This window comes from Coenobita brevimanus, chromosome 47 (assembly GCF_032717465.1).
Source record: "Coenobita brevimanus isolate Jiangsu-jjx chromosome 47, ASM3271746v2, whole genome shotgun sequence".
NCBI classification, from domain to species: Eukaryota; Metazoa; Arthropoda; class Malacostraca; order Decapoda; family Coenobitidae; genus Coenobita; species Coenobita brevimanus.
In genome coordinates this window covers 7,045,701-7,059,130 of record NC_137000.1, presented here as the reverse complement: position 1 = coordinate 7,059,130, position 13,430 = coordinate 7,045,701, and the positions used below count along the sequence as shown (strand labels likewise).

Below are 13,430 nucleotides of genomic sequence, written 5' to 3'. Positions count from 1 at the left end.
CTCCTTAAAGCTCATCCCACTCCCCTTCCTCCCCTTTCACTCCCCTTCCCCTCCCCCTCTCCCCTCCCACGCCTCCCCTCATCCTCCCTTCCTCCTCTTCACGCCTCGCTGAATGGGAAAGGATCTCTCTCTCTCTCTCTCTCTCTCTCTCTCTCTCTCTCTCTCTCTCTTCCCGGGCCTTAGTTAATTCCGATAAGAGGAAAAAAAAAAAAAATGGAGATAGCCAGAAAAATACCGCCATGTTACTGCTTCCTCCCATTACTGAATAAGACCATTACTTAGAGATTCGTGTCAGGATTCTCTCAGGATTATTACATAAGAATCCGTAATATCAACTACAATTCCTTCACCTTAACTTGGTACAGATTTTCTAGTGATAAGCTGTTGTTGCACCTCTGCGTTCAAGATGGGGAGACAGCATTTTCAACCCAAGGTATAATTAAAAGAGTATAAGTAAGAAAGTGTGAGATGGTTGGCGAGCAATTATTACTCAAAATTGTAATAGTTCTTTCTTTAATGCAGAATATTCAGATACTGTAATTAAACACTCAGACAAAGAGATCACACTCCAAGGCTCAATAAAATCGTCTAGCAGATGCAAGAATAAAACAGTCTGACGGCAGCAAGGATAAAATCTTACTTCTTGAAGAGATAACTGGAATTTTATGTATTTAATTTATATATCTATTTTTTGTTGTTGTTGCTGAGACAAAGGGCTATTTCATGGCAGAACAAAAGAGCCTGAGGCTGGCCAGAATAAAATATAAAGTTCATTTATCGCTAGGAAAGAGTTACGACCCCCCCCCAAAAAAAAAAAAAAAAATCAGAAAGGAAACTGTTCCCAAACCTCCTAGCAAAACTTGGTAAATTCTGCGGATTCACGCTGCCATATTTCACTCAATGTGTTTGTTTGAATGATTTAACCTTTGACCCCATAAAACCCTTTGAAAGACCTAAATACCTCCAAATGGAAAAGGTTTCTGGGGATATTTGTCCAAGAAATAATTGCCCCAAGTCTGAAGTAAACTGATGAAGAAATAAAGGAATGGCACAGAACTGAAAAGGATTTGGAAGAAAGAAGAAGGAAGAGGAAACCATATATATATTTTTTTCACAGTGAGCAACAGAGTGTAACTAAAAAATATTACTTGCCATGGGAATATACTGTGATTGAATACTGTGCACCGTAATTGAATTATTGCTACAGGACATGACAGACACCAGGGTAACCTAATAATCTTACGTCAGCAGTTCGGAAAATAACGTATAGCGGAAAAATTGCTATTGGTGATTTTGCTGGTTGATCATTCGACTACCCCCCCCCCCACAGATACACTTTCATCTATCTATCTATCTATCTATCTATACACCCTCCAACCTACCTGTCTATCTATAAATCACATTCTCTCTCTCTCTCTCTCTCTCACGGAAGGTCCAGCAGCCCCGGATATGACGTGTCGGTGGTTCGCTATCAGGCCACCATCGCCGCCCATTTTCACCCTCTTTTCACCCTTATCTACGCCCTGACCGTCCATTTTCATCCCTTTTCACCCTTATCTATACCCTGACCATCTATCTTCTCTTCATTTTAACCTTTTCTTACATCTTTACTTCCCATCGTGTTCTTCTCTCCCTTTTCATTTTCCTTCATCCATACCTAGATCCTGACGACCAGCTTTACCCTTATTTCTTTCACTTATTCTATACATTTTCATATCTTTCTGTTTCTTTTTCGTCCATTTTATCTTTCTTTTTCGTCCGTTCCTTCTTCATTTTCCTTCCTGACCCTCGCCTATTTCCATCTTTTTTCATCTTTTATCTGCCTCTTGATTGTCTGTTTTCCTCCCTTCCTTTTCATTACATCCTTTGCAACATATTCACAGTCCTTACTTTTCCCTTGTTTTTTATTCTTTCGTACTTCTTTCCTTTTCACTTTTTTCTTTGAACGTCCTTCATTCCTTCACTTTCACTCTTATCTACACCTTGGTCTTCAGCGTCCATTGCTTTTCATCCTTTTTGAACAATTATAATTATATTCTCGTTCTACTTTCCTTCCTTCTACTACTTTTCTCTATATTTTAGTTCATTTTCTCTTCCTTTTCATCATTTTTCGATTTCTTCATTCTTTTTGCCTTCCTGATCGTCCATGTTCTTCCCTCCCGTCTCCTTTCGTCCTTCTGTGAACATTTGCAGTCCGTCCTTTTCTCTTCCTTTCCTGTTCGTTTCTCCTGTTGCTTCTGTTTTTATCATCTGTAAATTACCGTCTCTCTTCCTCCTTTATGTTACCGGAACTTTTCATTCTTTCCTACTTCTTTACCGCCAGTTACCCTCCTCCCCACCACCGTCATTTTATTTAATCTTCCGTTTCCATTCCTTTTCATTCTTCCTTGTATCCTGGCATTCCATCTCTTTCTCCTTGGACCACTGCCCATTTCTCCCCCTCTTCATTCTCTTCCAGAACCTTGAATGTCTCTCATCTTAACCTCCTTTTTATTTCATCCATTTTCATTTACCGTTCTTAGTTTTCTCTTCATTTCCTTTCTTTTTCATCCTCTTTCTTTTCATTCTCTTCTGCTCTTCGACTGTCCACTTTTCCTTCCTTTCTACCCATTCTTACACATTTACTCACCTTCTTTTGCTTCTTTTCCGACTCCCTGACATTCCATTTTCCTTCCCTTCTCCTTTTCATCCTTTCCTTCTTCCTGTGACAAAATATCTTCAATCCCTCTCACCCACCGATACTCTCACTTCCTCTTTTGTTCCTCTTCCTCTTCATCAGCTACGGGTCATCTTCTCGAGCCTCTTCCTTCACCGACACCCTCACTTCCTCCCTTGATCCTCTTCCTCTTCTTCAGCAGTCGGTCATCCTCCCTCCTCTTATTATTCACCTTCACATCACGAGCGGCGCATCTCTTCTTCTTTCTTCAAAATTCACGTTGTAATCAATCTTCCCCTCCTCTTCATTCATTCTCATATCACCACTCATGCTCTTCATGTCCTCAGTGAGCTTGATTCATTCTCTCTCTCTCTCTCTCTCTCTCTCTCTCTCTCTCTCTTCTATTCATCTATGCATCACGATCACTTTGCTTCCCTCCTCTTCCTTCATATTACCAGCGTCGCTCATCTATCCACAGTGATTTCGGCGGCTCCTGTCTTCTCTCCATCATCATATTTGCCTTCTGTCACTCCATCCATATTTACATCACGATCACTATTTCCCATTCATCTTCATCCAACTTCACATCGCTCCATTCGCTCCTCATTCAGTCACGATGATTTCAACTGAAAACATCCATATCTCTCCTCCTCCTCTTCGTCATCATCATCATCATCATCATCATCATCATCATCTCTCTGAGCCAGTACGAAGAGACAGATTTCCAGTTCCAGTTTAAATCAGTCCCAGTCGCCTCTTATGACACGAAGAATATGTGTGGGTCTCTTTGCTTTCTCATTCGCCTCTCGAACTGGAGCGACATAATTCAGCTCCTTTATCTTCCTATGGTCTGTCTGTTTGTATCTGAGGGACTCACTTATGTCAAAATGGCTCAGTTCTCTCAGATGAAAACAAACAGACTACCAAACCCTACATCAGGCCACCACCATCCCCCTTTTCCAGTCACTGTTTACGTAGGATCAAAGCCATTACCCATTTTTTTTTTTAGTCACCCAAAGCTATGTATACGCAGTGGACAGTTTTTCTCTTTTCTTTCCCACCCCTCCATGTCAGCAGAGAGAGAGAGAGAGAGAGAGAGAGAGAGAGATTCCAGGCAGACCTTCAATCAGTTCTGGTCACTTTTTTTTTTTTTTTTTGACAGGAGAAAAATGAGTAGGATTTTTTCTCACAAGCAGAAACTACTGATTTTTTTTGTTTTGAGGAGAAGGGACATAATGGCAATCCTTTCCCTTCCTAAAACGTACATCATCATCATCACCATCATCATCATCATCATCATCATCATCATCACTATTTGCAAATTTAGTTTTTATATTAACACTTCAGCCCATCCTTTTACATTCACCCTTATCGTTGTGTGTGTGTGTGTGTGTGTGTGTGTGTGTGTGTGTGTGTGTGTGTGTGTGTGTGTGTGTGTGTGTGTGTGTGTGTGTGTGTGTGTGTGTGTGTGTGTGTGTGTGTGTGTGTGTGTGTGTGTGTGTGTCCATTTGTCTGTCTGTCTGTCTGTCTCTCTCTCTCTCTCTCTCTCTCCCTCTCATTTTTTCCAGTCAGCAAAAGATAATATTAAACCCAGAGGAACCCACCGTAGCAGAGAAGTAAAAAAGAGAAAGAAAGAAAAAGAAAGCTATCTCATTTAATACAGTGGCCGAGTCTTAAGAACTTTGTATTTTACGGCTATTAAAGTTAGTGATTTCGTTCCGCTAAAGAAAGCCGCCACAATCAAAGGGTTTAAGTTGTATTTACTGAATGGGCTGATTTCTCTCTCTCTCTCTCTCTCTCTCTCTCTCTCTCTCTCTCTTTCTTTTTCTCCTTCTCCTCCTCCTCCTCCTCTACTTTGTCATCCTCTCCTCTTCCTCCACCATTTCTTCCTCCCCTACTCCTCCTCCTCTTCCTCTTTCTCTGTCAGCCACACTCTTGCTCTTCCGTCTTCCTCTTCCTCCTCCATCTTCTTCTTCCCTCCTTTGTCTTCTTCCTCCACCTCCTTCTTTTCTCTCCTCTTCTTCTTCCTCTTATTGCTTCTCCCTATCTCCATTCATCCACCGCAACATCTATGCATGCTATATCAGTCTTCCCATCTAAGAATCATCCACACACCTCTATATCTGCTTCTTCTTTCCCTCTTCTTCCACCTCGTCGTCCTCTTCCTCCTCCTCTTATTCCAGTCACGATTTATCCGAATTTAAAACATCCACACTCCCCCTCTTCATCCTTCTATATCCCTCCATCACTACCTCCTCTCCCTCTATCCATCCATTCCTGACACACAGTATTCACCCCTTTATCCTTCTTCCTCTCACTCACTTAAAATCCACACTCGCCTTCCTCTTCCTTCTTCTCTTCTTCCCTTTCTTTCCCTCTTCCTCCTCCGATCCACCCAACCACTACAGACAACGAATTATCCACGACACCATCACTTTACCTTCTTCATCCACCTAACTAAAAATCCACACTCCTCTCTTTCCTCCTCTTTTCTCCTTCTATTTTTCTTCTCCTTCTCTTCTTCCTCCTCCTTCTACTCCCCCTGCGGCCACTCCAGACTATGATTTATCCATGACATTACCACCCTCTTCAGTCTCTTCCCTCACCTAACTCAACATTCACACTCCCCTTCTTTCTCCACTTCTCTCTGTCTTCCTAATTCTCCTTTTTCCTCTAACTCTCCCTCCTCCCTCCTCCTCCTTCTTCTTCTTCCTTCTTCTCTCCTTTTCCTTTCTTCTCCATCTTTTCCTCCTTTTCCTCTTCCTCTCCAGACGAACTGCTGTATTAATCGTAGTTTCTCATGTTTTCTGATGCTCTCTTCCTCTTCCTGTTTCTTTCTCTCGTCCACTTCCTCTTTCATTTTCTCTTCCTCTTCCTGCATGCATTTGGCTGACGTTCAGAAAGTGACACACACACACACACACACACACACACACACACACACACACACACACACACACACACACACGCAAACAAACATACACCACTGGCTGGCTGATTGGCTGTTTGAGTGGCTGGTATAGTTGTGAGGCGTCACCTAACAATGTCTTTCACCAACCCCACACGCGCCCCCCCACACACACACAAGCACACACACACGCACGCACAAACACACCCGTAAGTACATGCACACATACAAGTAAATACACGCACACATATATAAGTGTACACAAACGCATGCACACATAAATAAATGTACACATACACACGAACACACCAACACACGTTCACACAAACACACACTCGCACTTACAAACACACAGAAAAGCACAAAGATGCTGACATGCATTTCCACTCCTGTTTTTGTTCTTTTTATGACACCAGCTGCATTCTTCCTTTTTCCTTTATGACGCCACCAACTTCATTTTAACTTAATCGTAGATATACTGGTGTGTGTGTGTGTGTGTGTGTGTGTGTGTGTGTGTGTGTGTGTGTGTGTGTGTGTGTGTGTGTGTGTGTGTGTGTGTGTGTGTGTGTGTGTGTGTGTGTGTATTATAACTGAAATGGTGTCATAGAGAACTGGTGTGCGATTACTTGGTGAACCATACAATATAAGAAAAATAGTACAATAAAACATTTCCATAGCGTAAACAGCAAAGTGTGGGGTAAGGAAAGGGGGGGAGACTGTCATGCAAGCACTGTTTTCTGTGTCACAAGGCCGTATTCACGTGGGCTGAGGAGATTCTTCACAATTTCTTCCCTACCATTTTTTTGTATAAAGTCAACCTTGTATGTTATTTTGTACAACCTTAACTGTAACACTCTGCACGAGGTTCAGTGTTGCACCGAATCATCTCCCTGGAGGAAGTTTGGTAGCCAGAAAGAGCCCGTCCCTATGTCAACGAAGTATGAATTGGGAAGGGGAGTCTGCAGTCAGGTTGATGGTTGCGTGTGTGTGTGTGTCAGAGTTTATAAATATCGCCGGTATAAATCAACAGGGTGTGGAGAGAAGAAATTGTGTGAAAGGACACACTACCAACACCCGCTCTTAAGGTCAGCCAAGGATTGGATTTCAAACCCTAGAAAGGAGGTACACGGAGATTACAAGATGATTACACTACCACCGTGCCAATCAGGTTCGTATTTGTGCTTATTTCTGATACCTGAGAAGATAAATAACATACAAGTCAACGTGCAACATGCAGAATGAATCGGTATGAAAGAGGTGCTAGGGAACGTATTCAGCGAATAAAGCCATATTATGACCAATGTTTGACCAGACGGCCTCTCAGCCACTTAGCGGCAAAGAGAGCATCTCAAGAGGCAGATCCGGATGTAGTCCCAGAGGAGATCATCTGGGTCAAGATACATGAATAAACTGACGATCAGTTGCCACTCAGAAATTATGATTTGTGTCTGCAAGAACACCGAGGACTGTGAGATATTTCTGTCCAGTGTTTTGCGTGTCCTTCCTGCGATGGAAAGGACATAATAAAAGAAAACTAAAGGGGTTAACGGAGGTCGTCTCTGTGTCCTTCACTGCCAGAGATGAAAAAATCGTCCGGCAGTAGCATGAACAAGTATAACAGACGTCCTGGTACTGAGATGGACATCTTGGGCCCCTACTGAAAGACGAGAGTGAAAAGCAAATGTAATATGCGAGAGAATGTTAATAAGCGCCGCCGTAATGAAGGAATTAATGGAGGCTACATCCGACCCCTCCAGTTCAAAAGTTAAATAAAATCATTTGACAAAAGCAAGAAAAAATATTAAAGATGTTCTAGTAATAAATGGAACTTTCTCGATCCAGCCATATATAGTAGGGAGAGAGGAATTATGTATGAGAGAATATATTAAGGAGGGTGTTATGGAGGAGGAGAGAGTGGGTATGCTAATAGGTGCTAGGACGGAGGCCTGTGGAGGGGATGATTTACTGGTCTGAAGGAGTAGGAATGAGTAAGTGCTATGTATGAGAGGATGTGTTAAGGAGTGAGTTATGGAGGAGTGGGGGTGTTAACTGGTGCTGAAGTGGTGATGGTGGGGCTGAGTTACTGGCTTGGAGAGTGGGGGGAGGTGGTTAGGGGGTATATGAAGGTGGTGGGGATGAGATACTGGCTTGGAGAGTAGGGGGAGGTGGTTAGGGGGTAATCAACAGGTCCAGGATCCCTTCAACAGGTCAGAGGGGAAGGGGGAGGGAAGGTAAAGGAAAGGTACTGAAAAAATTGTCTGGCAGTTACAAGGGGAAACACAAAATATAATCTACTTACATACTGAGGGAAACATTTGGAATATATATGTGTGCTTCGGAAGTGAGGGATGAGAGTGTGCAAACAAATGTTGGGAAGGAGGAGAAGGGATGTTAATAGATGCTAAGGAGTAAGAGTAGGTGTGTTACTAGCTACTAGGAAAGAGGATAGGGGGTGTTAACAGGTGTTTGGAAGAGGAAGTGGGTGATAACTGGTGCTGGGAAGGAGGAGATGGGGTGTTAGCAGGTGTTAGGAGAGATACGAGGGTGTGTTAACAGGTGCCAGACAGGTGTGGTGGGGCTGAGTTAGTGGCATGTGGAGAAGGAAAGACTAAGGAAGAGTAGGAAAAAGTAAGAAAAACAGGAATGGGTGAGCAAGAAAAACTGAGTATTATGTATGAGATGGTGAGCCAAGAGGTGCCTTTAGTAAAGTTAACTGGTGCTAGGAAGGAGATGGGGTGCTAACTGGTGCTACGAAGGAGGAGATGGGGTGTTAACAGGTGCTACGAAGGAGGAGATGGGGTGTTGACAGGTGCTAGGAAGGGGATGGGGTGCTAACAGGGCTAGGAAGGAGGAGTTGGGGTGCTAACAGGTCCTAGGAAGGAGAAGATGGGGTGCTAACAGGTGCTAGGAGGGAGGGTAGCGGTGGGGATGAGTTAGCGACCTTGGGGAGTAGCAACAGGTCCAGCGTCTCTTCAACAGGTCACAGGGGAGGGGGGCTGGGAAGGGGAGGGGGAGGAGTGGCATACTGGGGAAGGGAGGGGGTTTGGTTGGGGAGAGGTGAGGGATTGGGGACTGAGTTGGTCATAGAGGAGGGGAGGGGGCTGGGCTGGGGAAAGATGAGGGGGGGCTGAGTTGATTTTCTTGGGGGGAGGGGCCGAGTGGGGGAGAGGTGAGGAGGCTGAGTTGGGGAGAGGGTAGGGGGCTAGTTTGGGAAGAGGGGAGGGTGCTGAGTTGGGGGAGGGGAGGGAAAGGTGCAGAGTTGGTTACGGAGGAGGAATGAGGGGCTGAGTTGGGGAGAGGGGAGGGAAAGGAACCAAGTTACGAGGAGTGGTGGGGGTGAGTTGAAGAGAGGTGAGAGATAGGGAGGGACGCAAGCTTAGGAGTGACGAGATTAGGAGCACGTTGAAGAGAGGCAAGGGGGGAGGGGAAGGGAAAGGAGCATTTAAGAGAAGTGGGGGAAGGGAAGGGGAGGGCAGAGGAGCCTTCAAGAGAAGTGGGGGGGAGGGGAAGGGAGGAGGAACTGAGCTAAGAAGAGGTAAAGGAAGGTGAGGGGTAGGGAACGTGTTAAATGGTCCCAGAAGGTCATAGGGTTGAGTGTCACAAGATAACATAATACCTCCCTGATATTCTTGTCTTTTTTACACAGGAAGAACAAGAAACAAGGAGAGCATCTGGTCCCTCCTTGCCTTGCCCTTACCGTGAAACAAATCTTAGTTATGACGGGGAATTGGTCGTAAGTTTGTCAATTAACGTCCAGCATCAGAATATTCATGGAGTGGAGGCGTGGAGGTAGTAGGGGAGGTGAGAAGGGATGGAGGTGAGGGTGGAGGAGAGGAGAGGGGAGAGTGGAAAGAGAGGCAGGGAGAAGGGAGGGGGGGGGATGGAAGGTGGGAGGGGAGGTGAAAGCAAGGAAAGGAAGGGAAGGGAGGGGCCTCTCAGCAGAGCCAGGAGTATGGTGTAGTATGTAGGATATCATCACCAGCATTAACACTTTTGTCACTATCATCTCATCACCATCACACATATCATCATCTCCACCTTTAGCATCATCAGCAGCAGCAGCATCATCATCGTCACCATCACCACCACCGTAATTTAACACTTATAAATTTGGCAGGTAGAACTCAGAAAGAAAGGTGGAAGAATTTCATCATTGTCGTCATCAAGACCAATATTAACACCATCGTCATGGTCACTGTCTTTGTCATCGTCACAGTTATAATCCCTGTCATCATCACCCTAATCCCTCAGTTAAATGGGGTGGTAAGGTTTTAAAAACTGAAACATTATAACACATAAGTACAATAACTAACACCAACGAGCCCAGTGAAGAGCACCACACATCTATTCACTCATCATTTAAGTCTCTACATTTCTTGGCTTCCTCTCACAGACAAAAACCATCCACACAAACATCAGGACCCATCATCATCACTATCACCATCATCCTCATCATCACCATCATCATCATCATCATCATCTCCAGAACTTTATTCCTGCCTAAAGATGTGGTGAGGTAGGATCCAGAACAAAACAGAAGGCACAGAAACTGGGAGAATAACATGCCCAGTGAAACAGACTTTAACCAAAATATCCCCAAACCACAACAACCCATTCGAATACCATTACCACTCCCCCTGAACACACCCAACAGAGTAATCAAAAGTAGCTACAGAAATCAAACCTCCATCGCCATCATCATTTCGAACTCTTTCTTTCCCTAACCTATATTAACCAACGCAACTGTCAGAATTACATAGTTGACTCTTAGCATGAAAAAAACAAACAAACAAAGACAAAAAAATATACACAGGGTGGCCTTCGATAGCGCTCCACTAGAGATTCAGGTGACAGTGTCTTGTGTGTTGCGGGAACGGCTCATTCGGCTGGTGTGGGCGTGGTTGTGGCATTTGGAGTAGGAATTAAATAAGTGATGCAGGGTTGATAATGGTAACACTGAGCCGCCCCCACAACACACGAGAAATTGGCCGGAGTGCAAGTGACGTGTTATATATGTACCACCTTCTTAGCCTATATATGACTCTCATGGTTAGGTTGGGTCTTTTTACGTTGGTTGGTGACATCGATAAATATGGCTACTTAACTAGACTTATACAATGACCAGTTAGCTGCTTATGAATCACCTCATAAGTTCCAGTTATTGACCATTTCTCAATAATTACTACAGTACTTATAAATCACCTCATAACAGCCTACCTCTTTGTCCAGCCGATGAAGAAGAAGAGTCAAAAGAAATGTGTTAAAAAATTGTTTAAAAATTTTCTTATTAGAACCATTAGAAAAATATTGCGATACACAGCAAGTCCTCTTTATAAGTCGCTTGTTCTGACGCTGTTTTTTTACAAGTCCACAATAAATAAAAAAAACTGATTATCATGTTCCACTGCCATATATATATGTACTGTAGCTGAGTTGTCAGTTTCCCACAAAATATTCTACCAGCTGCATATAAAATTTTGCAGTATTTTGGAATAAATCCCTGGCTTCTACATTTGTCAATTTCCTTCAACTTACAGAATCAGTTGTAGAGATTACGTTGATATTATGAACCACATACCTCACCTGCAGGTGTGCTAGTTACCCTCATTGAAAGGACTAGTTGTACAGAAAAAAAGAAATCCCTGACAAAACTTTGCTAGTCTTCTCATTTAAGTTACAGTACTTATTGCAGAGAAAAAAATTGTGATACTGAAACACATCTTTAACTTGTATTTTGCAACTTTCTCGCATGTGTAGAGAGAAAACTTTTTGACATACTGGCCCATATTCCTAACTTATAATGAGGACTGACTGTATAGGAGTTCAGTAAAAGGGAGCTGAGTGACTGACTTACCCTCTGAAGATTGTGCCCGAACCAGCGGCTGCCTGCTGCCTGCTGAGTGGTGCCTGCTGTGGTGGACGTGGTTGTGGGCATGGCTGTGGTAGGCGTGGTTGTGGTCCTGGGGGGAGGGATGGCCGTGGTCTGGAGGGGCCTGACCGTCATGCCCTGGGTAGTGCTGGGGGGGCATGGGGGGCCTGGGAAGAGGGGGCGCCTGGTGGGGGGATGAGGGGCGGTAACCTGGGGCTGGGGAGCCCTGCCGGTGGTAATGTCCCTGGGTAGTGTCGCTCCCCCAGTGACCCCCACCGCCCCCTCTGCCCCCCCACTGGCTACTCATGTCGTCCTCTGGGTCTTTGCTGGTCTTGGAGGAGTCCTGATGGTCTTTACTGGATCTGGGAGGGTCGTTGTGGTCCCTAGGCGATTCCTGGTCTTTGCTGGTGGTCCTGGTGCCCCGCCGTCCCCCACTGTCGTATTTGTCCCCCCGGCGGTCCTGTGTAGCCTGGGATCCTAGGCTGGCCCCGGTGTTGAAGGTGACCTGCTGTATGCTGCTGCTGCTGCGTCTGCTGCTGGCGCTGCTCACACCCTCCGGCGCCTGTAGACCGCTCTTGGTACCGCCACGGGTCTGTGCGGTCACGTGAGCGTCACTGGCAATGGATAGCTCGGTCTGGCTGCCGCGACTGGCGGTGGCGGCGACCGCCTGCGATCCACGACGCAGCCCACTGCGGCGGTCGAGGCTACGAGAGGACGAACTGTAGCCACGAGTGTCGTCCCTTCGTCCGTTAGCAGGGTAGGTCCTGGAGTCTTCCCTGGTGTAGCTGCGGCTGGAGCTGTAGCCACGGTCGTCCCAGTGACCGTTGGTGGTGCTGTGGTAGCCCCGATCCTCCCTGCAGCTGTGGTAGCCCCGAAGGTCGTCCCGGTGGCTGCTGGAGCTAGACGTGTACGACCGGTCAGATGTGTATGGCCTGGTCTCCTCCCGGTACCCGCTGGAGGCTGACAGTGAATTGCGTCCTGTGGTGGTGGTGGTGGTAGTGGGGGTGTAGTCTCCTCCCCCGTACTTGCCGGTGTTGGCGAGGATGCCACGGGTGACCGGTGCGCTGGGATGGGCGCGGCGAGGGGCGGGGGTGGCGTAGTCTCGCGAAGACGACCGCCTCAGGTCCTGACTCCCGCGCCAGTATTCAGGGTACCGCCCGCTGCTGCTCTGGCCCCCGGTGGAACCAACACCATCGAAGCTGCGCCGGTTCTCGTAGTCCCTGTCATTAGCCGAGTATCCCCTGAGGCTGCGGTAGGTGGTGGAGGGAGGGCTGTACTCGTTCCTCCCGCCTGCTGAGTACCTGCGGCTCTGAGGTTCTTTACTGCTGGTGCTGCGGTCGCTTCCCCGTTTGTCGCTGCTGCGGTACACGTCGTCGACCGTACTGCGGCTGTCGTCCTGTCGCCTGCTGGAGTCGCGGTCGTAGGTGCGAGAGGCCGGGATGCGGGTGCGGGGTGGCGGCGGTGAGACTGGTTGCGGCAGACTGTGGGTGGATGCGGTGCGGGCTGCGGGTCTGGTGGCGCTGAAGCCATACGAGGCCCCCGCCCCTCCACCACCCTCGTCATCCCTCACCTCGTCCTCCACTGCCACGCCCGCCACGTCAGTTACACTGTACACGCCCCCAGGGGTATCATACACCCCCCAGTCGCTCCTCATCCTACCGCCCCGCCACCCACTTCCCCCGCCCTGGGCTCTACGGGCCACCTCGGGGCTCTCCCGCCCCCAACTTCGCATCTGCCGCCCCGTCCTCACGCCAGCACGCCCGCACGCCCACCAGCACACCGAACATCACCCTCCATCACGCCCACACACACGCCTGCACCCACGCCCTGCAAAGAGAGTATTTATTAACAACAAAACCGCTATTACTCTCTCCTACATATTCATGGTTACACACACTACATGGGGAGGTGTGTGTGTGTGTGTGTGTGTGTGTGTGTGTGTGTGTGTGTGTGTGTGTGTGTGTGTGTGTGTGTGTGTGTGTGTGTGTGTGTGTGTG

The 13,430-nt window shown here is 46.8% G+C and overlaps 1 protein-coding gene across 1 annotated transcript in view; it reads right to left on the bottom strand.

Moving 5' to 3' along the window:
- The window catches only part of M6 (neuronal membrane glycoprotein M6), a 203,517-nt gene extending 190,352 nt beyond the window's left edge, over positions 1 to 13,165 (bottom strand). The window contains exon 1 of the mRNA XM_080271730.1: positions 11,419 to 13,165. Coding sequence (XP_080127856.1) covers positions 11,419 to 13,165 — 1,747 coding nt within the window. The remainder of the gene's footprint in view (positions 1 to 11,418) is intronic.
- Positions 13,166 to 13,430: the final 265 nt, after the last annotated feature.